We start from the raw sequence: 25,977 nt of genomic DNA, 5'->3' as shown, positions 1-25,977 counted from the left end.
GGACCTAATGAAACTTAAAAACTTTTACAAAGCAACAGAAACTACAAACAAGACGAAAAGACAACTCTCAGAATGGGAGAAAATATTTGCAAACGAATCAATGGACAAAGGACTAATCTCCAAAATATATAAACAGCTCATGCAGCTGAATATTAAAAAAACAAACAACCCAATCCAAATATGGTCTGAAGACCTAAATAGACATTTCTCCAAAGAAGACATACAGATGGCCAAGAAGCACATGAAAAGCTGCTCAACATCACTAATTATCAGAGAAATGTAAATCAAAACTATAATGATTATCACGTCACACTAGTTAGAATGGGCATCATCAGATAATCTACAAACAACAAATGCTGGAGATGGTGTAGGGAAAGGCAATCCTCTTGCACTGTTGGTGGGAATGTAAATTGATGCAGCCACTATGGAGAACCGTATGGAGGTTCTTTAAAAAACTAAAAATAGAATTACCATATGACCCAGCAATCCCACTACTGGGCATATACCCAGATGAAACCATAATTCAAAAAGACACATGCACCCCAATGTCCATTTGCACCACTATTTACAATAGCCAGGTCATGGAAGCAATTTAAATCCCCATCAACCGCTGATTGGATAATGAAGATGTGGTACATATATACAATGGAATATTATCCATAAAAAGGAACGAAATTGGGTCATTTGTAGAGATGTGGATGGATCTAGGGACTGTCACACAGAGTGAAGTCAGAAAGAGAAAAACAAATATCGTATATTAACCCATATACGTGGAACTGAGAAAAAGGGTACAGATGAACCAGTTTGCAGGGCAGAAATAGAGACACAGATGTAGAGAACAAACGTATGGACGCCAAGTGGGGAAAGTGACGGGGGTGTGGGCTGTGGTGTGATGAATTGCGAGATTGGGATTGACATATATACACTAATATGTATAAAATGGACAACTAATAAGAACCTGTTGTATAAAAAAATAAAATAAAATTCAAAAAAAATATAATACATATTCATTAAAGATTTAGAGAGCAGAAGGGAAAGATCACCTATGATCCTGCCACCCACCTACAAATTGTTAACGTTTTCCTTCCAAATTTTTAATGCCTGTTGCTTTTTGAAAAACAGTTCTGGGGCTTCCCTGGTGGTCCAGTGACTAAGACTCTGTGCTCCCAATGCAGGGGGCCCGGGTTTGAGCCCTGGTCAGGGAACTAGATCCCACATGCCACAACCAAGAGTTTGCATGCTGCAACTAAAGATTCCACATGCCACAATTAAAGATCCTGCACGTGGCAACAAAGATCCCATGTGTCGCAACTAAGATCCAGTGCAGCAAAATAAATAATTTTTTTTGGTTCCAAAATAGGGTCTTTATATTTTTATTAAAATAAAAGATATTACAGAATATAAGTCCAGTAAAATTTCCTTTTTTTAATTAAAAAAGGAAAATTAAACAAAAGAAAAGAATCTGTTAAAATGTTTGGTTCTATGTATGGTCACCAAAATCTATAATCAATTTGCTTTCAGTCAAATATACACACAGATAGAGACATAGACACAGTAAATACACACACACACATACACATTCTATATAATGTTTAAGATATTAGGAACATCAAAATATATTTGTGTATGCTTCTCAAACTGGGCTTCCTATTGTCTTGGATATATGGTGCTGTATCATTCCATGTTATATAAATTAAGGCACTATTTATATTAACACGAAGTTATTATGGAATAGAATGCAAAATTTGCACGCATTTTCTAGCACTCAGAAATTATCAAACAAATATTAAGGAGTTGATTAATCAATGAATTAGGGTTTTTTTAACATCTTTTTTGGGGTATAATTGCTTTACAATGGTGTGTTAGTTTCTGCTTTATAACAAAGTGAATCAGTTATACATATACATATGTTCCCATATCTCTTCCCTCTTGCGTCTGCCTCCCTCCCACTCTCCCTATCCCACCCCTCCAAGCGGTCACAAAGCACCGAGCTGATCTCCCTGTGCTATGCGGCTGCTTCCCACTAGCTATCTACCTTACATTTGGTAGTGTATATATGTCCATGCCTCTCTCTCTCGCTTTGTCACAGCTCACCCTTCCCCCTCCCCATATCCTCAAGTCCGTTCTCTAGTAGGTCTGTGCCTTTATTCCTGTCTTACCCCTAGGTTCTTCGACATTTTTTTTTCTTAAATTCCATATATATGTGTTAGCATCTGGTATTTGTCTTTCTCTTTCTGACTTACTTCACTCTGTATGACAGACTCTAGGTCTATCCACCTCATTACAAACAGCTCAATTTCGTTTCTTTTTATGGCTGAGTAATATTCCATTGTATATATGTGCCACATCTTCTTTATCCATTCATCTGAAGATGGGCATTTAGGTTGTTTCCATCTCCGGGCTATTGTAAATAGAGCTGCAATGAACATTTTGGTACATGACCCTTTTTGAATTATGGTTTTCTCAGGGTATATGCCCAGTAGTGGGATTGCTGGGTCATATGGTAGTTCTATTTGTAGTTTTTTAAGGAACCTCCATACTGTTCTCCATAGTGGCTGAACCAATTCACATTCCCACCAGCAGTGCAAGAGTGTTCCCTTTTCTCCACACCCTCTCCAGCACTTATTGTTTCTAGATTTTTTTTTTTTTTTTTTTTTTTGCGGTACGTGGGCCTCTCACTGCTGTGGCCTCTCCCGCTGCGGAGCACAGGCTCCGGACGCGCAGGCTCAGCGGCCATGGCTCACGGGCCCAGCCGCTCCGCGGCACATGGGATCCTCCCGGACCGGGGCACGAACCCGCGCCCCCTGCATCGGCAGGCGGACTCTCAACCACTGCGCCACCAGGGAAGCCCTGTTTCTAGATTTTTTGATGATGGCCATTCTGACTGGTGTGAGATGATATCTCATTGTAGATTTGATTTGCGTTTCTCTAATGATTAATGATGTTGAGCATTCTTTCATGTGTTTGTTGGCAGTTTGTAAAAGCCTGCCAAAAAAAGAAAAAAGAAAAACAGTTCTAATGATATCACAAACACTCATTAGTGCCCTGCTCCTTTCATATTACATTATAATTTAAATATTTTTATAAGCTCTTCATTCACATCATTTGAATGGATGTATAATCTGTAAACAAATATATGGCGATTTATTTCATCTTTTCCCTTCTTTTGGGTAGTTATCAGCTATTGCTATTTCTAAAAAGCACTAAAGTAAACATCTTGGTGAAAAAAATTCCCCTTTTTTTGATCTAGATTTTGGACTGTTTTGTTAGAATACATTCACAAAAATGGAATTACTAAGACAAATTGTATAGCTATTAAATATAAATAATTTATTAAAATGTATAATTTTTTAAATTAATAGGCTTTTTTTTAGCAGTTTTGGTTTCAGAAAAAATGAGCAGAAAGTCCAGAGGGTTCCCATATACCCCTCACCACCTCCCATATTTCCCTATTATTAGCATCTTGCATTAGTGTGGTACATTTGTTACAGTTGACAAGCTAATACTGGTACATGTTATTCTTAACTAAAGTCCATAGTCTACATTAGGGTTCACTCCGTATTGTACATTCTGTGGGTTTTGACAAATGTATGACATGTATCCATCATTAGAGTATCATACAGAATAGTTTCACTGCCCTAAAATTCCCTGTTCTTCACCTATTCACTTCTCCCTCCCTCATCTCAAACCCCTAGCAACCACTGATCCTTTTACTGTCGCCAAAGTTTTGCCTTTCCCTAAATATCATAGAGTTGAAATCATACAGTGTGTAGCCTTTTCAGATTGGTGTCTTTCACTTAGAAATAAGTACTTAAGATTCTTCATGATTTTTTCATAGCTTGATAGCTCATTTTTTGTTATCACTGAATAGTATTCCTTTATATGGATATACCACAGTTGATTGATTCATTCACCTACTGAAGAATACCTTAATTGCTTCCAAGTGTTGGCAATTATGAATAAAGCTGGTATAAACATCCATGTACAGGTTTTTTTGTGAACATGTTTTCAATTTATATGGGTAAATACTAAGCAGCATGATTGCTAATGGTGTGATAAGAATATGTTTAGTTTTCTAAGAAACTGTCAAAGTATCCCAAAATGGCTGTAACACTTTGCATTCCCACCATCAATGAATGAGAGTTCCTGTTGCTCCACATCCTCTCCAACATTTTGTGTTGTCAGTGTTTTGGATTCTTGTAATTCTAATAGGTATGTGGTTGTATCTTGTTTTAATTTGAAATTTCATAATGATGTATGATGTGAGCATCTTTTCATATGCATCTGTACATCTTCTTTGGTGAGGTGTCTGTATAGATCTTTTGCCCATTTTTTAATCATGTTGTTCATTTTCTTATTGTTGAATTTTAAGAGCTCTTTGTATATTTTGTATAATTGTCTTTTATCAGATGTGTCTTTTGCAAATATTTTCTCCCAGTTTGTGGCTCACCTGCTCATTCTCTTGACAGTTCTTTCACAGAGCAGAAGTTTTTAATTTTAATAAAGTGCAATTTATCAATTTTTTATTTCACGGATCATACCTTTGGTATTGTACCTAAAAATTCAGTTATCATCATACCCAATATTATCTAGGTTTTCTGCTATGTTATTGTCTAGATGTTTTATAGTTTCACACTTTACATTTAGGCTTATGATCCATTTTAATTTCATTTTTGTAAAGGGTATAACATATGTGTCTAGAATCTTTTTTTTAGTGTGGATATCCAGTTGTTCCAGCACCACTTATTAAAAGGACAATCTTTTCTCCATTGCTCCTTTATCAAAGATCAGTTGACTATATTTGTGTGGATCTACTTCTGGGCTCTATTTTGTTCCACTGATTTGTCTATTCTTTCATCAATACTACACTCTTTTGATTACTGTAGTTTTATAGTAAGTCAAAGTCAGGGAGTGTTAATCCTCTGATGTTCTTTTCCTTTAATATTGTGTTGGCTTGTTGGCTCTTCTGGGTCTTTTGCCTCTCTTCATAAATCAGTTTAGAATCAATTTGTTGATATCCATTAAATAACTTTCTGGGATTCTGATGGAATTGCCTTGACTATAGATCAAGTTGGGAAGAACTGACATCTTGACAATATCAAGTCTTCCTATCCATGAACATGGAATATCTCTGCGTTAATTTAGTTACTTTTTTATTTCTTTCATCAGAGTTTTTTATAGTTTTTCTCATGTATATACATATCTTCTACATATTTTGTTAGATTAATGCCTGAGTTGTTCACTGTGGGGGTGCTAATATAAATGGTATTTTAAATTTCAAATTCCACTTGTTTAGTTCTGGTATATTTTAAAAAGTGATTGAATTTTGTAAATTAACTTTATATCCTGTGACTTTGCTATAATTAGTAATTAGTATGATTACTTCCAGGAGTTTTTTATTATTGATTCTTTCAGATTTTCTACATAGATAATCATGTCATCTGTGAACAAAGACAGTTTTATTTCTTCCTTCCAAATATGTATACCTTTTATTTCCTTTTTTGTCTTTTTGCCTTAGCTGGGACTTCCAGTCCAGTGTTGAAAAGGAGTGGTGAGGGAGACATCCTTGCCTTTTTCCTGTTCTTAGTGGGAAAGCTTTGAGTTTCTCACTGTTAAGTATGTTGTTAGCTATCAGTTTTTTGTAGATGTTCTTTGTCAAGTTGAGGAAATTCCTCAGCTATTCCTAGTTTGCTGAGAATTTTAATCATGAATAGGTATTGGATTTTGTCAAATGCTTTTTCTGCATCTACTGATATGATCATGTGACTTTTCTTCTTTAGCTTATTGATGTAATGGGTTACATTAATTGATTTTTGAATTTTGAGGCAACCTCGTATACCTGAATAAATCCCACTTGATCGAGGTATAGAATTCTTTTTATACATTGTTGGATTAAATTTGCTAATATTTTGTTGAGGATTTTTGCATCAATGTTCATGAGCGATATCGGTATGTAATTTCCTTTTCCTGTAATGTCTTTGTCTGGTTTTGGTATTAGAGTTATGCTGCCCTCATGAAATGGTTTAGGAAGTATTCCCTCTACTTCCATCTTCTGGAAGAGATTGTAGAGAATTGATGTCATTTCTTCCTTAAATGCTTGGTAGAATTCACCACTGAACTCATCTGGGCACAGTGTTTTCTGTTTTGAAAGGTTATTCACTATTGATTCTTTGATTTACTATTGATTTCTTTAATAGATATAGACCTGTTCTGATTGTGTGTTTCTTATTCTGTGACTTTTAGCAGATTTTGTCTTCAAGGAATTGGTACATTTCATCTAGGTTATAAAATTTGTGGGCATAAGGTTGTTCAAAATATTCCTTTATTATCCTTTTAATGTCCATGGGATCTATAGTGATGTCCCTCTTTCATTTCTGATATTAGGAATTTGTGTCTTCTCTCTTTTTTTCTTATTTAGCCTGGCTGGAGGCTTATCAGTTTTATTGATCTTGAAAAAAAAACAGCTTTTGGTTTTGGTGACTTTCTCTTTAGATTTCTTGTTTTCAATTTTATTGATTTCTCATCTAGCTTTTTTCTAAATTTTATTTCTCTCCTTTTGCTTACTTTGGATTTAATTTGTTCTTTTTCTAGTTTCTTAAGATGGAAATTTAAGATTTATTGCTTTTAGATCTTTCTTCTTTTCTAATATATGCATTCAGTGCTATAAATTTCTACCTAAGCACTGCTTTGCTGCATCCCACAAATTTTAAGTTATATTTTCATTTAGTTCAAAATATTTTTAAATTTCTTTCAAGATATCTTCTTTAGCCTAAGTGTTATTTACAAGTGTGTGGTTTAATCGCCAAATATTTTGGAGTCTTCCAGTTATCTTTCTGTTACTGATATCTAGATTAATTCTCTTGTGGTCTGAGAGCATACATTGTATAATTTTTATTCTTTTAAATTTGTTAATGTGTTATTCATGGCCCAGAATGCGGTCTTTCTTGGGAAATATTCCATATGAGCTTGAGAAGAATGTGTATTCTGCTCTTGTTGGATGAAGTAGTCTATAGTTTTCAGTTATATCTAGTGGTTGATGGTGCTGTTGAGAACATTTATTCTAAGAAAAGGGTCTCAGTTTTTATTAGATTGTTGGTGGAGTCCATGACCTACAGAACTTCAAGGAGCTCTGTTCTGAATATTGTAAGGAGTAGTCTTTCTCCTCCCTTCTCCCGTGGTCTGAACTAATGTCCAAAGCTCTGTCCATGTGCATAATTGGGAGCATCTGGTGGTTCTTCACTCTGGAGCCTTAAAATTTGCACTTCTAATAAGTTCCCAGGAGATGCTGATGCTACTGGTCCCAGGACCACACTTTGAGAACCACTCATCTCCCACCATGCAAGGAGTAAATGATATAACATATATAAAATATTTGGTATAATTCCTACCACTAATGAACATTAAATTTATGGTAGTGATTGTCAGTATTGTTGGTATTATTATAAGCTGGGGATAATAACACTTGCTCATGGGATTGTTGTAAGGATTAAATGAGTTAATCCATGAATGTGCTTCCAAGTGCCCCAGACACTTTAATCCCTCAGTAAAAGTCAGCTTTTAAAATGATTAATTATTACTAGTACTGTAGTAAGGGTTCTCCTAGTAATGGCCTGCTGGACTAAGGGAACCCATAAAAACATGGTAGAACTTTGACACATGGATCAGCTATGGGCATTCAAGAAGCATCGACTATATGCAAAGCTCTTGGGGAACAGAGAGTTTGAATCCTTTAAGGATCTTTCCCACAGATTGAAAACTCAGATGCCTTTGGAGGCAGGAAGGAAACAGAAATAAAGGAAGCAGTAGCGATAAGGCAGTAGGGGATGGTAGAACCTGGGCAAACTGGAAATGACATGTTGTACCTAAAAGAAAAAAATGTATAGTGGTCAAATATATATATGTGACTAACAATCACCTATGGCCTGTGGTGACCCATGCTCAAAAGAAGAGACTGCATGCGACTTCCCTGGTGGTGCAGTGGTTAAGAATCTGCCTGCCAATGCAGGGGACATGGGTTTGAGCTCTGGTCCGAGAAGATCCCACATGCTGCGGAGCAACTAAGCCTGTGTGCCACAACTACTGAAACCCACGCGCTCTAGGGCCCCCATGCTGCAACTATTGAAGCCAACACACCTAGAGCCCGTGCTCTGGAACAAGAGAAGCCACCGCAGTGAGAAGCTTGCACATCACAATGAAGAGTAGCCCCGCTTGCCACAACTAGAGAAAGCTCGCATGCAGCAACAAAGACCCAAAGCAGCCAAAAATAAAAATGTATATACAAGTAAATAAATAAATTTTTTTTTTTTAAAAAAAGAAGGGACTGCATAGGCAGGTTGTTTGTGGCTGATGAGAGAGAGATGGAAATGGCCAGAACCACAGGAGCTCAGTAGGCAAAGGGCACAAGATGATTGAGTAAGGGCATCAGTGAAGCCTTTCCACAGTTGGTGAGCCTGACTGGAACTGCACCTTAATGGGGAGAGAGGATTTGGAGAAGCTGTGAGGAAGTTGGCCTCCTCACCGAGTTGGAAGCTTGAGGTAGGCCTTTGGCCTCCCTCTTCTCTGCACTAGCACATAGTAGGTGCTCATTAAGCAGTGAGTGAATTCCTGATGGGATAAATTGTTGATGGAGTGAGAGATTTCCTTTTGGAATGATTGGGGGGATTTTAAACACATCTCCAGAAGCTCTTAGAGAGACAGTCTGCTGTCATCATAGCTGACTGGCCTGAATTTGAATCCGACCTTATCTTGGAGTCTTGATTTACTTGCTATGTGACACTGGACAAGAAATTACCTTCTCTGAGCCTTAGCTTTCTTAATCTGTGAACTGATGATAGTAATTACTATCTCAGATTGGTTGCAAGGATCATAGAGTGTATAACTATGAATTTAGCCTTCCCTTCCTTTTCTAGGTTCTTTGAAAAAGAACATCAGACTCCCAGTTCCCACCTCTGCTTTCCCTTCCAGAGAAAAAGATCCCAATTGCAATATCTTACTCTCAATATAAGGAAGACCTGACAGAGGACAAGAAGATGCTTTTGGCTGCCATGTACCTTGTCACCAAGGGAGAGAAGCTCCTGGTGGAGAAGGACATTACTCTGGAGGACTTCATCATTATTAAGGTGACTCCTGTAAGCTGTTCCTGGCAGGCCTCCGTCAGAGCTGGGGGAGGGCATCAGAGGCTGGGGGTTTGTACTTTTAGCTCTGGCTTCAGCTCTCAAAGGTTGGAATAAGTGGTGTGGATGCAGGAGTATGGATATAATGATAGACCTCAGTAATGGGGTAGGTGGAAGAAAGGGGTAGACAAGTTTAACTCCCCATCCTCTGACCCAGCCAAGATCATGGGTTTCCTGGGAGAATGGGGAGGATGGGAGTTGACTTATGGGTACTGCCCCTCCAGGTGCTTGGCCCAGCCGCGGTGGGGGTGGAAGTGATGGTGGTCAACCCCCTCTCGGAGAGAGTGCAGGACTGTATGCTGATGGTGGAGGGCAGTGGCCTTCTCCAGGGACAGCTCAGCATCGAGTAAGTGTCAGCCTGGGGTGGGAGGGCTGCTTATAGCCCTTCCTTATAAAATGGGCCATAAAGACACTGCCAGCAGGGGGAGGAGGGAGAGATTCTGGATCCCCAGGAACCAGCCCACTGCCTAGACACATCAGCCTTTCTTCATTTATTCATTTCTTTATTTAATAATTAACTTATTTGGTCATATAACTTGTCCACTCATTCACATTCATATTTTCTTTCATTTATCCATTTACTTATTCATTCACTCACTCTTATTCATTTACTCTCTCCTTCACTCATTCATTCACACTTTTTTTCATGTTTTCACTCATTCATTCATGTATTTATCTACTCAGCTCAGTTTTGACTGGTTCATTCATCCACTCATTCTTTCTTTAATTTGCTCACTCATTTACCTATTTATTCACTCATTCATTCATGTATGCATTCATTCACACATATTCTATTTATCAGTGTACTCATTTATTTACTTATTCTCAATCATTCACTCATTTATTCATTCATTCACTCACTCACACTCATCTGGTCCTTCATCATATTGGCCTGTGCTCTGACCCACCTGTCAACTGTTGGGAACACCAAGATGAACAGATGCGGTTCTGCCTGAAGAAGGACTCTCAGCAATATATGGCTCTTCAAATGAAAACAGTGTGATTTGTACAAAGGGATGGACCCTCAAGGTCCAAAAGCTCAGAGATAGCCCTTGAGTTGGGATTGGGTGGGACCAGGGGAAAGCCCCAATGGAGCTGGTATTTAAGCTGGGGCTTAAGTGATGAATTGAGGAGATTTTCAGGGATCAAGAAGGATGGAGAACTTCCCAGTCAGAGGTCTCCATGGCTGGTATAGTCATAGTCAGGGAAGGTCTCCTGGAAGAAGAAAAACTAATCTGGGCCTCAGATGTAATTGGAATGGGAAGGGCACTCTAGGTAGGACGAACAGACCAGACAAAAGCCCAGAGGAGGGGAAGTGTAAGGTATGTTCAGGGCACAGGGAGGAGACTAGCCTGACTGGTTGAAAGAAGCAAGAAGTGGTAGAAGGGATAACTAAGCTGAAGCATATTGAAAGGCTTGAATGTCAAGCCACAAGGTGTGACCTTGATCCTAAGTGCTCTGGAGAGCTGTGGACTGGCAGACCAGGTTCAGGAAGGAGACAGAGCTGAAGGTCTGCCTTTCTCCCATCTCCCCAGTGTGCCCAGCCTGCAGCCCCAAGAGAGGGCCTCAGTCCAATTCAACATCATCCCCTCCAAGAGTGGCCCACGGCAGCTGCAGGTGGACCTTGTCAGCTCCCACTTCCCAGACATCAAGGTCTTTGTGATCATCCACGTGGCCACAGCCAAATTATGGGCCATGGGGGGCCAAGAGTGGAGGAGATGTCCCCTGTTCTCCTCCTGTCCACCTCTCTACCCTTCCCATATGGGAGCCAGGAGGTCTGGGTTCCAGTCCTGATTCAGCTTCTGCCCTACTCTGTGAACTTGGGCAAGTCCTTCCCCTCCTGGGCCTCAGTGTCCCTATATGTAAAATGAGGTGTTAGACTCAGTAACCCTTAAACTTTTGGACAATGATGGATGATATAAGGAGCCACTACCACCTTCATCTCATCACCCTCATTGCTGATGGACTAATGGACTGAGAGTCACAGTAACCTTGGCCCACCCGGCTGTGCCACCTCCTGCCAGCCAGTTCACCGTCACCCTGGCTGACCCCTGCACTATCCTTGCTTGTCTCTCAACTCTTCAATGCTCTGACCACAGCAAGATCAAGAATATTCTCCAAGCTCTGACAGAGAACCCAAAAGTTTTGGCACTGACACCTAAATATCCCTCAACACTCCTGTCTTACACAGAGGGGACAGTCTAGCCTATGGCCACGGGGTAAGCTAGAGACAGAGCTGGGGCCCTTGTGCATGCCATTTACATCAGCAAAGTTTTACCCCAAAGTCATGTTCCTGAAAAGCATTGGGTTTAAAGTGATGGGAGAATTTCCCTCAATGAAGACACAGGCCCAGCAACTGGAGATGGGGAGGGGGAACGCGTGGGGAAGGGAGTGGTTACTGCTGCCTGAAAGAAGCTGAAGAAAGAGGAAGGACCATCAAGCCCAGCTGAGTTTGGGGATAGAGCCCCAAATCTGATCTAGCTATGGTCATCAGGGATCTCGTACAACCAACCCAGCTACACCCAATGTTCATTTACTTCTTTGGAACCAGAACAGTGTTGCCTTTGAAAAACATCCCCAGCAGCTTACCCTACACACAATCACTCTCTTAGCATCAAGGCAGAACAGAGACTACTAGGATGAGGACAAGAGTGGAGACCATCAGGCCCTGAAGATAACTGCATCAGACATAGAAATCAGCTCCGAAATGCTCTAGATAGCCAAGGAATTATAACTAAGCATGCAATTTAAATAATCTGAACGACAACAAAACAGGCACATCTGCAGTGAGACGTCTCCTGGTCATGACTCAGGTGAGAACAATTCATGAAGGGGGTCAGGCAAACACACAGACTTTTGCATGACCTTTGTGACCTAAGCCTTAATGAAGACATTTCTGTGATGATTCTACACAGCATGGGGACAGCTTGGAGAATCCAGATGAGTGGATGCATTTAATGAGTCAGGCCCTCAGCTCCAGGACTCCTCTCCAAACCATCCAAAGGTTTTGGTTGCTGATCCTGTATAAAAAGGGCAGCTGGAGGTTCAGAGCAGGCAGCCATTTCCTCAAATTTGAGCAACAGGAAGGAGCCTTGGGGGCTGAAGTCAACAGGAGGCCATCTCCCACTCTTAGTACAAAGGACACACCTGTCAGGAGGGAGACCGAGATGGTCTCCCCTTGGGGGGGCCCCAGACACCTCACTCTCCCCACAAACACCAACTGCCCGTCTTCCTTAAGCTCGGCTGTCATAGGCTGAGTTTCCAAGGAAGCTGAGTCTGAGATGGAGCTTAGGGTGCAGGGTGTTGACTGAGGGATGACATTGGGATCAACCCCCATGGAAGGGAGGGGGAGGAAGAAGGAGGAAGGAACCAGAGGAGAAATCGGCCCATGATTCAGGCCCAGTGAAGCCTGGGTGCACCCCACGGGCAGCTCTGAAGCTTGTATGGCCTGTCAGAGTGTGTGTATTTGAATAAGGGAAAGTAGCTGAAGGTGATGGGGTCACCTGCCGGGTAGCTGCAGCTCCAGTTCAGCCCCCTTGCCCTCACACCTCTCAGCTGGGCTGAGGTAGCACTTCACTGGGACCAAACTGGCCTCACAGGTCCTTCTAGCTCCAGCTGAAAGCAGAAGCCACTGCAGCAGCCAGTGAGAATACCCTGGTCAGGACTGGGATAGGTGGGGACGTTGAGCGAAGATAGCCCAAGGGGGACTGTGGATGGAAATGCTACTTTTGAAGCTGCAAAGAAAAATGTGCAGGTAGGGATTACCTGTCAGTTGATAGGGCAACACCTTGATAGTGCCCTTCATGGAGGAAGGCAGAACACATAGTTTAAGACTGCAAAACCTTAGAGTCAGCTGGCCATGGGGACCCAGAACGACACCAGCAACCTGAGACTCAGGCCCCCCCCCCCCGCTTCCTTTAAGTCCCCTTGGTCTCTTAAATGCTGCCTTCAGGGAAGCTCTTGACACTGAGTTAGGTCATAATCTGGCTTTCACATGCCAGAGAAGCCTTTAGAACAGCAGTTGGCTAGCTTTTACTGTCAAGGACCAGATAGTAAATATCTGGGGCTTTGCAGACCATATGGTCTCTGTTCCAACTACTCCACTCTGCTGTCATGGTGTGCAAGCAGCCATAGACTAGGGGTAGACAAATGAGTGTGGATGTGTTGCAATAAAACTTTATTTACAAAAACAGGCAACAGGCCAGGTTTGGCCCACAGGTTGGGCTTTGCTGACCCTGCTGCAGAACAACATGTTGGTTCAGCTGCTTGCTCCAGGACTGAGTCCTGATGCCAGGGTATACCAAGCCTAGGATTAAGCCCAGACTTGAACTGAGGCCAAGCCCTGAGCAAACCCCACAAGGAAACTCAGATGAGGTTCCAGCTTGTGCTCATGACCTTAGATAGAGCCATCACTATCCATGACTGCCTAGACTTAGTCATGACCATGATGCTAGAATAAGTCCTATACCTTGACCTCACACTAAGTCCTGGCTCCTACCACAGCTAACCCGTGACTTGACTGGCCCTAGATCAAGCCCTGACCCAGCCCCAGACATTCCTGGCCCCAGACTGAGCTTCAATCCTGATATCTGATTGAGCCCTGAACCCAGGTTAAACCCTGGTCCCAAACAGAACTCTGGTACCGGACTGAGCTCTGACCCCACCCTGAGCCCTGATCCAGTCTCATTCCAAGTCCTGATCTCAGTCAGACCCCAGCCAGATTGAGCTCTATGCCTTGGATTTCTCATGCAGATCTGAGTTTCTCAAATGCGGGCCCACACACCCCTCCAGGATATTTGATGTCACTGGGCAAACATGACCTGTCTTCTTGCACCAGGGATCTGAACTCACCTTCCTTTCCCTTTGAGGTACTTGGGCAGAAATATTTGAGAAGCATGGTGAACCACTGGATCCTCACATCTGTGTCATGCTGTGAGAGTCTGCACTCACAGCCCATCTCTCCAGGAGTAAATATAAAGGCCTGGCAGCTGACCAGGGCCCTCTCTCCACCCCTGTGCATTCACTTCTCTTACGCATTTGCCAAGAGTGGAAGGAGCTCTGCTAAGCACCTGATACCAGAGCAGGAGGTCATCTCCTGCTCTTAGTATAAAGCACACTCCTGTCAGCAGGGAGGCTCCATATGTCATCCAAGATGGTCTCCCCTTGTGGGAGCCCCAGACACCTCACTCTCCCTGCGAACACCAACTCCCTGTCTTCCTTAAGCTTGGCTGTCGCAGGCTGAGCTTCTCAGGAAGCTGAATCTGAGATGGAGCTTAGGGTGCAGGGTATTGACTGAGGGGTGACCTTGGGATCAACCCCCAAGGAAGGGAAGGGGAGGAAGAAGGAGGAAGGGGCCAGAGGAGAAGTCGGCCCATGATGCAGGTCCAGTGACAGCCTGGGCGCACACTCACGGGCAGCTCTGAAGCTAGAATGACCTGTTAGAGTTGTTCCAGGCTTAGCTGAGATGGCTGGGCCTTTCTATGCTTCCATCTGTCACCAATTCGCCTCAGAAGGGGCGTGACTTTTGGCGACTCTACAGCCAAGGCCATCCCTGAAGTGGCCGACAGCTGAGGGTCATCTGCGGGAAGCACTTCTAGCAGTTGGAGCAACAAGCCCTTCACTGAAGGAAAGTCTGGACAGCACATCTGCATGTCCACCACACCTGCGATCTGTTCAATGCAAGGACAGAGCAGTCAGATTCCAAGTTCCCTGCACTCATGGGGATTACCTTCCATGTGGTATACAGAGGTATTCAATACATTTTTAAGGGTATAAAACGTAAAATGAGAAATACAAGTAAACAAGCAAATTCGTAAATAAATAAGTTAATTCAATTTAGTGACACATGACAAAAAGAAAATAAAACGGAAGGCCACCTCTCCCCAAATGGTGGGGAGTTAGATTGTGGCATCAGAGAAAGACTTTCTGAGGAAGTGACGTTTAAGCTGAAATTTCAATAATGACAATAAAATAATGATTAAAAGCCAAATTAGTGTGTTTCCTGGAGAGTTCCTTATATGCCAGAAACTGTTTCAAGGGCTTTGCACATATTAATTTATTTAATGGTGGTAGAGCCCTGGGCAGTGTCCTAACCAGGTGATTTCTGCTATGACATAGTTGCTGTATGTTCCTGTTACCAGTCACTGTGTGACAAACCAACCCATACCTTAAGGCTTAAAATAATGACCATAATTATTTTGCTCATGAATCTGCAATTCAGGCAGGGCTAGGTAGAGATAACTCATCTCTGCTCAACTTAGTGAAGCTAAGGTTTTACAGCTCAAAGGCTAAGTCTGGGATAATCTGAAGGCTTGTTTACTCATACTTCTGGTGGTCGATGCTGGCTGTTGGCTGAGTCCTAAGCTGGGCTGTGGGCTGGAACACCTACCTACTACCTCTCCACATGGCCTGGGCTTCCTTACAACATGATGGCTGGATTGCAAGGGGGAGCATCTCAAGAGACAGAGTCAGATGGAAGCCATGTTGCCTTTATGATCTAAGATTGGGAGTCACCAGTGTCACCTCTGCCACATGCTCTGTTCATCAGAGAAGTTCAAAGGGAGGGGAAGTAGACCCAATCCATAATAAAAAGTGGAAAGATTCTGGAAGAGCTTGTAGGGCTGGAAATACTGCTGTAGATATTTTTGGAAATACATGATCTGCCATACTGCTTCCTGCTGCCTGCTTCCTAACTCTCTGGAGACTCATGGAACCCCGTATTGCCCTCTGTCTGGTCTGTCTGTTAGCATCCTCTCTAATTTCTACTCCATCCCCTTTTGCTTAAGCCAACAAAAGTCAGTTTCTTTTGCTTGCAACCAAGAACCCTGACTCATAAAGCAGTGAGGTGGAAAAAAGCATGATGAATCCAAGGGACAAAGCGAAAGCCAATGTACCCAAAGTGACTTGCAGCTCAATACCTTCTTCTTGACATAGGTCAGTGGCCCTGACCTACAATTCCTAGATATCAACCAACAAGGGGGATTCAGAGGCCAGTACCTTGACTCTGACCACTTCAATAGCTTCTCATTTGTGTCATCTTTGCAGTTTCTGTATGCCTAAAAGGCTGTCCCTCAGAAAGATCCTTGACATTCTATTTATTGGTCTGGCAGAGTGGGTTTTAAGACTCTTTTTCTTTATCTCCACCAAATTTTTACATGCCTCTCTGTAGTCAGTCCCCTTCCCTCAATTTATGACTCTTTTTGAATCGAAGCAAAAAAGACAAAGGGATGATTGTGGTAGTGGTGGTGCTTGTATTTGTCAGGGTTCTCCAGAAAAATAGAACCAATAGGATGTAGATATCAGATTTGTCAGCCTCCATAGTTGTGTGAGCCAATTCCTTAATCAAATGCATTTCTATGTACTATCAATGAATAATCCAAACCAAAATTTAAAACATATTCACAATGGTAAAAAAAAAAAAAACTTAGATGTAAATTTAACAAAACACATGTATTTATATGCTGAAAATGACAAAATGCTGGTGAAAGAAATCAAAGAATATCTAAATAAATGGAGAGACATACCATGTTCATAGATTGGAAGACCCAACATAGTTAAAAAGTCAGTTCTACCCAAAATGATACACAGGTCTAACGCAATTCCTATCAAAATCCCAGCAAGGAAAATTGATAAATTAGACTTCATCAAAATTCAAACGTTTGCTCTGCAAAAGATCCTGTTAAGAGGATGAAAAAACAAGCTACAAACTGGGAGAAAATGTTTGCAAACCACATATCTGACAAAGAACTAGTATTCAGAATATATACATAAAGAATTCTCAGAATTCAACAGTAAAAAAAAGAGCAATCTAATTAAGGAAATGTGCAAAATATATAAACTTTTCATTGAAGAGGATACAGATGGCAAGCACATGAGAAGATGTTAATGTTATTAAACATTAGGGAAATGCAAACTAAAACACAGTGAGATAGCACTATATATCAACAAAAAGGCTTAAAAAACAATAGTGACAATGCCAAATGCTGGGAAGGATACTGAGAAACATGATAACTCTTACATTGCTGGTATATATGTAAATGTTACAGCTACTCTGGAAAAGAGTTTGGCAGTAAAACACACACACACACACACACACACACACACACACACAACCAACATATAACCCAAAAATTGTACTCCTGGCACTTATTCCAGGAAACGAAACCTGTGGTCACAAAAAAACCTGTACATAGATGTTTATAGCAGCTTGATTTGTAGTAACCACAAATTGAAAACAACCTAGATGTCCTTCAACTGGTGAGTAATCCATACTGTGGAATACTACTCAGCAATAAAAAGGAACAGACTGTTGACACATGCAACACCTGGAGGAATCTCCTAGAATTATGCCAAGTAAAAAAAGCCAATTCTAAAATGTCACCTTCTGCACAATCCCATGTACAATCATCCCTCAGTATCTATGGGGGATTGGTTCCAGGACCCTTCTTAGGTACCAGAATCCAAGGATGCTCAAGTCTCTTATATAAAAATGACATCGTATAGTCAGCTGTCTTCATCCAGTGGTTCTTTATCCATGAATTCAACTAGTCGCAGAATTTCAATACACAGTTGGTTGAATCCATGAATGTGGAACCCGTAGATGCAGAGAGCCAACAGTATACAACATTCTTGAAATGACAAAATTATAGAAATAGAGAACAGATTAGTGGTTGCCAGATGTTAAGGAGGTAGTTGAAGGAGAAATAGTGAGTGTGGGTATAAAAGGGCACAACAAGGGTCCTTGTAATGGAATGTTCTCTCTCTTGACTGTATCATTGTCAATATCCTGGTTGTAATACTGTACAAGATGTTTTGCAAGATGTTACCACTGGGTGAAACTAGGTAAAGTGTCTGTGGAATCTCTCCATATTGTTTCTTACAGATGCATGTGAATCTATAGTTATCTGCAAATAAGAAGTTTAATGTAAAAAATAGTTGATTGAGGCTTCTTTTGTTGTCTGACATTTAGTCTATCCTTGAGAATGTTCAGTGTGTGTTTGAGAAGAATGTGTATTCTGTTGCTGTTGGGTGTTCTATAGACCTGTTAGGCCAACATAATGATAACAGCTGCTTTGAAGTCTTGTTCTGCTAACTCTAACATCTGGGCCCCCTCAGAGATTATGTGTATTGACTGCTTTTTTTCTCTGTGGAAGTTACACTTTCCTGGGTGTGTGTGTGTGTGTGTGTGTATGTGTTGCATGTCTTATAATTTCTTGTTGAAGATTGGACATTTTATATATCACTGAAACTCTGAATTCTGATCCCCCCCGGAAGGGATGGTTGTTAGTATTGTTTACTTGTTTCTTTGTGTCCTGGATTTGTTTGCCTGGATTAATTCCATGGAGTCTATTTCCCTCACATTGTGTGGTGGCTAGTATCTCTACTTAGGGTTTTTTTTTTTAATTCTTGTTTTTACTTTTAAGCCTGACTTCCTAGAGGTCACCCTTGGGCAGCATAGGATTAGTCAGAGGTTGTGCTTAAAGCACCTTTATCCAGTAAGGCATCCATCCTTTGCTGATGGATCTGTGGGTGGTTTGGGGAATACATTCAAGCAACTTACAAGTAGGTTCGACCTTTTATGTTCTATGTTTACAACACCTCACATTCAGCAAGGAAGGAGTAAGCTGGCTGGTGTCCTCTCTGGTCTCTCCTTAGGTGCTCACAGCCTTGAACATGAGCACAGCATTCCAGACCACCAGGCATAAGTAAAGATTTTATCAAGACCCACTCTGGCTGTTTCCTTCCTAGATCTCCCTTGTTAAATTTCTGGCTGGTCTACCTATGTGTTGCTCCAACCATTAGAGACCTTAGGCTAGATGTGATGTTGTCCTTCTCTAATTATTTGACACTGATATCGCTGTTGATTTTTACAACCACCCTGGCAAGTAATTTTCTGTACTCTTTTCCAATAAAGTCTGTCCCCTTTATTAGCAGAGCTGCAGTCCTCATAGGACTACAGAGCTGTGGGCAGTGGGTAGTGGGAGAGGAGCTAACATGCCATGAATTCCCATCATTCATATCAAGGCTTGGTAAATGTGCTTCTCAGTTTGTTGTGTCTAATGTAACACATCCAAAACTGAATCCATGACTCCTATCCCCTCCCACTGTAATTGGAATCTCCCTCCTTCCAGCTTTTCAGATCAAAAACCTTGGAATTATTCAGTGTGGCCAAGATGATGGAGTAGGAAGACCTTGAGCTCACCTTGTCCCATGAGCACACCAAAATTACAACTATTTACTCTCTCTGAGAAAGACCTGAAAATAGCAGAAAGGATTTTCTACAACTAAAGACACAAAGAAGGAACCACAATAAGAAGAGAAGGAAGGGGTGGAGATGCAGTATAGTCAAGACCCACACCCCTGGGTAGGTAACGCACAGACAGAAGGGTAACCACAATTCCACAAGTTCTCCCCAAGGAGAAGGGGTCCAAGCCCCACATCAAGCTCCCCAGTCTGGGGGTCCTGCACCAGAAAGATGAGCTCCCAGAACATCTAGATTTTAAGGCCAGTGGGGCTTGAGTATGGGAGAGCCAGGGCTGTAGGAACAAGACACTCTTAAAGTGTGCATGCAAAATCTCACACTCTGAGTCCCAGCTCAGGTGAGTAACATGAAAGCAATATGCTGGTGGCAGCCATTTTTGAGAGTTTGTTCTACTACGAGGACACTAGTGTTGACAGATGTCATTTTGGAGAACTCCCTCTAGCTTATTAATGCTGGGTTCTTACTCGCCAACCCATTGGCCAGAACCAGTCCAGTGATATCCCACACACAGCAGAGCCACACGATCAGCCATGCTGGGACCCAGCTCTGCCCACCAGGGAGCTGGCAGCCACCACATGAAGCAGGGCCTGGCAGCCAACTGACCTGAGGGTCAGCCCCACCTACCAGCATACCCATAGTAGTTGACCCTGCCACAAAAGAAGGGCCCACACAGCCCACATAGGGGGCACCTCTAGAGCATATAGCTCTGGTGACCATAGGGGAGTGTGCTTCTGGGCCGCATAGGATGTCTCCTACATAAGGCCACTTCTCCAAGATCAAGAAGCATAAATGACCTCTCCAATACATAGAAATAAACACAGAGAATTAGACAAAATGAGAAAACAGAGGAATATGTTCCAAAGGAAGGAGCAAGACAAAACCCCAGAAGAAGAACTAAGTAAAGTGGAGATAAGCAGTCTACCTGATAAAGAGTTCAAGGTAAGATCATAAAGATGCTCAATGAATATTGGGGAATAATGAATGAACACAGTGAGAAGTTTAACAGAGTTAAAAAATATAAAGAAGAAAATCAGAGGTGAAGACTGTAATAAAAAAAATACACTAGAAGGAATCAACAGTAGATTAGATGATATAGAGAAACAGATCAGTGAACTGGAAGACAGAGTAGTGGAAGTCACCCAAGTTGAACAGAAAAAAGAATTTTTGAAAATGAGGATGGTTTAAAAAAAATGAGGATAGTTTAAGAGACCTCTGGGACAACATCAAGCATGAGAAAATTCACATTATAGAGGTCCCAGAAGGAGAAGAGAGCAGAGAACCTATTTGAAGAAATAATAGCTTAAAACTTCCCTAGCCTGGGAAATGAAACAGACATCTAGGTCCAGGAAGTACAGAGTCCCAAACAAAGTGAACCCAAAGAGGTTCATACTGAGACATATTATAATTAAAATAACAACTAATTAATAGCAATTAATATAGATAGAAGGAGAATCTTAAAAGAAGCAAGAGAAAAGCAACTAGTTATGTACAAGAGAACTCTCATAAGACTATCAGCTGACCTTTCAGCAGAACTTTGAAGGCCAGAAGTAGTGGCACTATATATTCTAAATGATGAAAGGAAGAAACCTATAATCATGAATACTCTACCCAGGAAGTCTATCATTCAGACTTTAATAGTTTTACAGACAAGCAAAGCTAAAAGAGTTCAGCAACACTACATCAGCTTCACAAGAAATGTTAAAGGGACTTCTCTAAGCAGAAAAGAAAACACCAAATCTAGAAATATAAAAATTACAAAAGGAAAAATCTCATTGGTAAAGGCAAACATACAGTAAATGTAGTAGATCAAGTTAGTAGGAAGGTTAAAAGACAAAGTTGGTGAAATCATCTATATCCACAATAGGCAGTTAAGAGATACACAAAACAAAAAGATGTAAAATATGATATCAAAAACATTTGGGACTTCCCTGGTGGTCCAGTGGTTTAAAATCTGCCTTCCAATGCAGGGGACATGAGTTTGATCCCTGGTTGGGGAACTAGGATCCCACATGCCATGGGGCAACTAAGCCCACCTGCTCTACAGCCCACATGCCACAACTAGAGAGTCCGCATGCCACAACTACTGAGCCCGCATGCTCTGGAGCCCACACGCCACAACTAGAGAGAAGCCCATATGTTGTAAAGAAGAGCCCACATGCTGCAATAAAGATGTGACACAGCCAAATAAATAAGTAAATTAAAAAACATTAAATGTGGGGAGGAATAAAAATGCAAGGTTGTAAGAATGCATTCAAACTGAAAAGACCATCAACTTAAAATAATTACATATATGTATGTATATTTGTATACATGTTGTTAAATATGAACCTCATGGTAACCACAAACCGAAAACCTATAACAGATACACACAAAAAAGATATAAGATTCCAAACATAACACTAAAGATAGTCATCAAATCACAAGGGAAGAGGGTGAAAGAAGAAGAAAGGAACAAAAAAGAGCTACAAAAACAAACAAAAAAATGAACAACATGGCAATAAAAACATACCTATCAATAATTACTTAAAATGCAAATGGACTCAATGCTTTCAATCAACAAACGTAGAGTGGCTGAATGGCTAAAAGCAAAACAAGACTGCCTACAAGAGACTCACTGCAGATCTAAAGACAGACAGACTGAAAATGAGGGTATGGAAAAAATGTATCCCATGCAAATGGAAATGAAAAGAAAGCTGGGATAGCAATACTCACGTCAGGCAAAATAGACTTTAAAATAAAGACTATAACAAGAGACAAAGAAAGACATTACATAATGATAAAGTGATTTATCCAACAAGATATTGATGCAACAAGAAGATACAACAATTGTAAAGAGACATGTACCCAACATAGGAACACCTAAATCCATAAAGCAAATACTAACAAACATAAAGGGAGATTGAAAGTAACAGAATAATAGTAGGGGACTTTAACACCCCATTCACATCAATTGACAGATCATCCAGACAGAAAATCAATAAGAAAACACTGGCCTTAAATGACAGATCAGATAGATAGAGATATAGATAGAGATGGATGTGGATATAGATATAGGTAATGTATGTATACATATTTTTTTTTCATCCAAAAGCAGCAGAATACAACTTTCTTTTCAAGTGCATATGGAACATTCTCCAAGATCGATCACATGCTAGGCCACAAACAAGTCTCAATAAATTTAAGAATATTGAAATATCAAGCATCTTTTCTAACCACAACAATATGAAACTAGAAATCAACTACAAGAAAAAAACTGCAAAAAATATGAACACATGGAGGCTAAATAATATGCTACTAAACACCAATGGTCACTGGAGAAAGTGAAGAAGAAATCAAAATATACCTTGATGTAAGTGAAAATGGAAGTAAAATGGTCCAAAATCTATGGGACACTGTAAAAGCAGTTATAAGAGAGAAGTTTATAGCAGTACAAGCCTACCTCAGGAAACAAGAAAAGTCTCAAATAAACAATCTAACCTTATACCTACAGGAATTAGAAAAAGAAGAATGAGCAAAATCCAACATTAGTAAAAGGAAACAAATCTTAAAGATCAGAGCAGAAACAAGTGAAATAGAGACTTAAAAATAGAAAAAATATTAATGAAACTAAGAGCTAGATCTTTGAAAAGATAAACTAAATTGATAAACATTTAGCCAGACTCATCAAAAAAACAAAGAGAAAGGGCCCAAATAAATAAAATCAGAAATGAAAGAGAAGTTACAAATGACATCACAAAAATTCAAAAGATCATAACAGATTACTACAAAACAATAATATGCCAATAAAATGGATACCCTAGAAGAAATGGATAGATTCATATAAATGTACTGTCCCCCAAGACCAAAACAGGAAAAAATTAAAATTATGAACAGACTGATTACCAGTAATGAAACTGAATCAGTAATCAAAAAACTCCCCAAAACAGAAGTCCAGGACCACATGGCTTAACAGGTAATTTCTACTAAACATTAACAAAACAGTTAAAACCTATACTTCTCAAACTATTCCCAAAAATTGGACAGGAAAGAATGCTTCCAAACCCATTCTATGAGGGCAGCATCACCCTGATACCAAAATCAGAGAAAGACACCACAAAAAAAAAGAAAACGACAGCTCAATACCCTGATGAACATAGACACAAAAATTCCTCAACAAAACATCAGCAAACTGAATTCAACAATACATTAAAAGGATCATACATCATGATCAAGTGGGATTTATCCCAGTGATGCAAAGGTGGTTCAATATTCGTAAATAAATCAATGTGATATACCACATTAACAAATTGAAGAGTAAAAATCATATATCTTCAAAAATGTATGTGAAGAAATTATGAATGAAAACTTCCCAAACTGAAGAAGGAAACAGATATCCAGGTAAAGGAAATACAGAGTTTCCCAAGCAAGATGAACCCAAACAGACCCACACAAAGTCATATCATAATTAAAATGGCAAAAGTTAAAGATAAGGAGAGTATTCTAAAGGCAGCAAGAAAAAACAGAGTCATATACAAGTTAATCCCTATAAAGCTATCACCTGGTTTCTCTGCAGAAACTTTGTATCCAGAAGGGAGTGGCAAGATATACTGTCAGGGCTAAAAGGGGAAAATCTGCAATCTAGAATACTCTACCCAGCAAGATTATCATCTAGAATAGAAGGAAAAATACAGAACTTCTCAGACAAGCAAGAACAAAAAGAATTCAAGGGTCTTCTCTAAATGGAAAAGAAATAAGAATCTGTAGGAAAGGGAAAATCCCAATAGAAAAGGCAAATATATAGTAAGGATTGAAGGTCACTTAAATAAGCCAGTACATAGATTAAAAGACAAAAATTGCTTTTTATAAAACCCACTATATCTGCAATAAACAGTTTAGGGATAAACATGAAAATGTAAAATATGACAACTAAAGCAGAAAATGTGGGGAGGGAAGTAAAAAAGGTGATCTTTTAGAATGTGTTTGAACTTAAATGACTACCAGTTTAAAACAAGTAGATATAATTATGGATCAACATATATTAACACCATGGAAGCTGGAAATCAAAACCTACAATAGAGAGAGGGCAGACAGCAGAAGCAAGAATAACTACAATCCTGCAGCCTGTGGAACAAAAACCACATTCAAAGAAAGATAGACAAGATGAAAAGGCAGAGGGATAGGTACCAGATGAAGGGACAAGATAAAACCCCAGAAAAAGAACTAAATGAAGAGGAGATAGGCAACCTTCCAGAAAAAGAATTCAGAATAATGATAGTGAAGATGATCCAGGACCGCAGACAAAGAATGGAGGCAAAGATTGAGAAAATGCAGAAATGTTTAACAAAGAACTAGAAGAATTAAAGAACAAACAAACAGAGATGAACAATACAAGAACTGAAATGAAAACTACACTAGAATGAATCAAAAGCAGAATAACTAATGCAGAAGAACGGATAAGTGACCTGGAAGACAGAACAGTGGAATTCACTGCTGCATAACAGAATAAAGAAAAAAGAAGCAAAGAAATGAAGACAGCCTAAGAGACCTCTGGGACAACATTAAGTGCAACAACATTCGCATCATAGGGGTCCCAGAAGGAGAAGAGAGAGAGAAAGGACCAGAGAAAATATTTGAAGAGATTATAGTCAAAAACTTCCTTAACATGGGAAAGGAAACAGCCACCCAAGTCCAGGAAGCCCAGAGAGTCCCAAACAGGATAAACCCAAGGAGAAACACGCCAAGATACATAGTAATCAAATTGGCAAATTTTTTTTTTTTTTTTTTTTTTTTTTTTTTTTTTGCAGTGCACGGGCCTCTCACTGCTGTGGCCTCTCCCGTTGCAGAGCACAGGCTCCGGACGCACAAGCTCAGCGGCCATGGCTCACGGGCCCAGCCGCTCCACGGCATGTGGGATCTTCCCAGACTGGGGCACGAACCCACGTCCCCTGCATCAGCAGGCAGACTCTCAACCACTGCACCACCAGAGAAGCCCCAAATTGGCAAATTTTAAGGACAAAGAAATATTATTGAAAGCAGCATGGGAAAAATGACAAATAATATACAAGGGAACTCCCATAAGGTTAACAGCTGATTTCTCAGCAGAAACTCTACAAGCCAGAAGGGAGTGGCATGATATACTTAAAGTGCTGAAAGGGAAGGACCTACAACCAAGATTACTCTACCCAGCAAGGATCTCATTTAGATTAGATGGAGAAATCAAAATCTTGACAGACAAGCAAAAGCTAAGAGAATTTAGCACCACCAAACCAGCTCTACAACAAATGCTAAAGGATATTCTCTAAGTGGGAAACACAAGAGAAGAAAAGGACCTACAAAGACAAACCCAAAACAATTAAGAAAATTGTCATAGGAACATACATATCAATGGATTAAATGCTTCAACCAAAACACAGTCTTGCTGAATGGATACAAACACAAGACCCATATATATGCTGTCTACAAGAGACCCACTTCAGGGCTTCCCTGGTGGCACAGTGGTTGGGGGTCGGCCTGCCGAAGCAAGGGGCGCGGGTTCGTGCCCCGGTCCAGGAGGATCCCACATGC

General features: G+C 40.6%; 1 protein-coding gene across 1 annotated transcript in view; it reads left to right on the top strand.

Annotated features, from left to right (window-relative positions):
- TGM6 (transglutaminase 6) overlaps positions 1-10,967 on the top strand; it is a 45,520-nt gene extending 34,553 nt beyond the window's left edge. The window contains 3 exon segments of the mRNA XM_060285316.1: positions 8,963-9,119; positions 9,398-9,519; positions 10,709-10,967. Of these exon segments, the coding sequence (XP_060141299.1) occupies positions 8,963-9,119; positions 9,398-9,519; positions 10,709-10,967 (538 nt within the window).
- Positions 10,968-25,977: the final 15,010 nt, after the last annotated feature.

The sequence above is a fragment of the Globicephala melas genome, chromosome 15 (assembly GCF_963455315.2).
Source record: "Globicephala melas chromosome 15, mGloMel1.2, whole genome shotgun sequence".
NCBI classification, from domain to species: domain Eukaryota; kingdom Metazoa; phylum Chordata; class Mammalia; order Artiodactyla; family Delphinidae; genus Globicephala; species Globicephala melas.
Note: the sequence above shows the minus strand (reverse complement) of the source record. Positions and strands in the feature narration are given on the sequence as shown.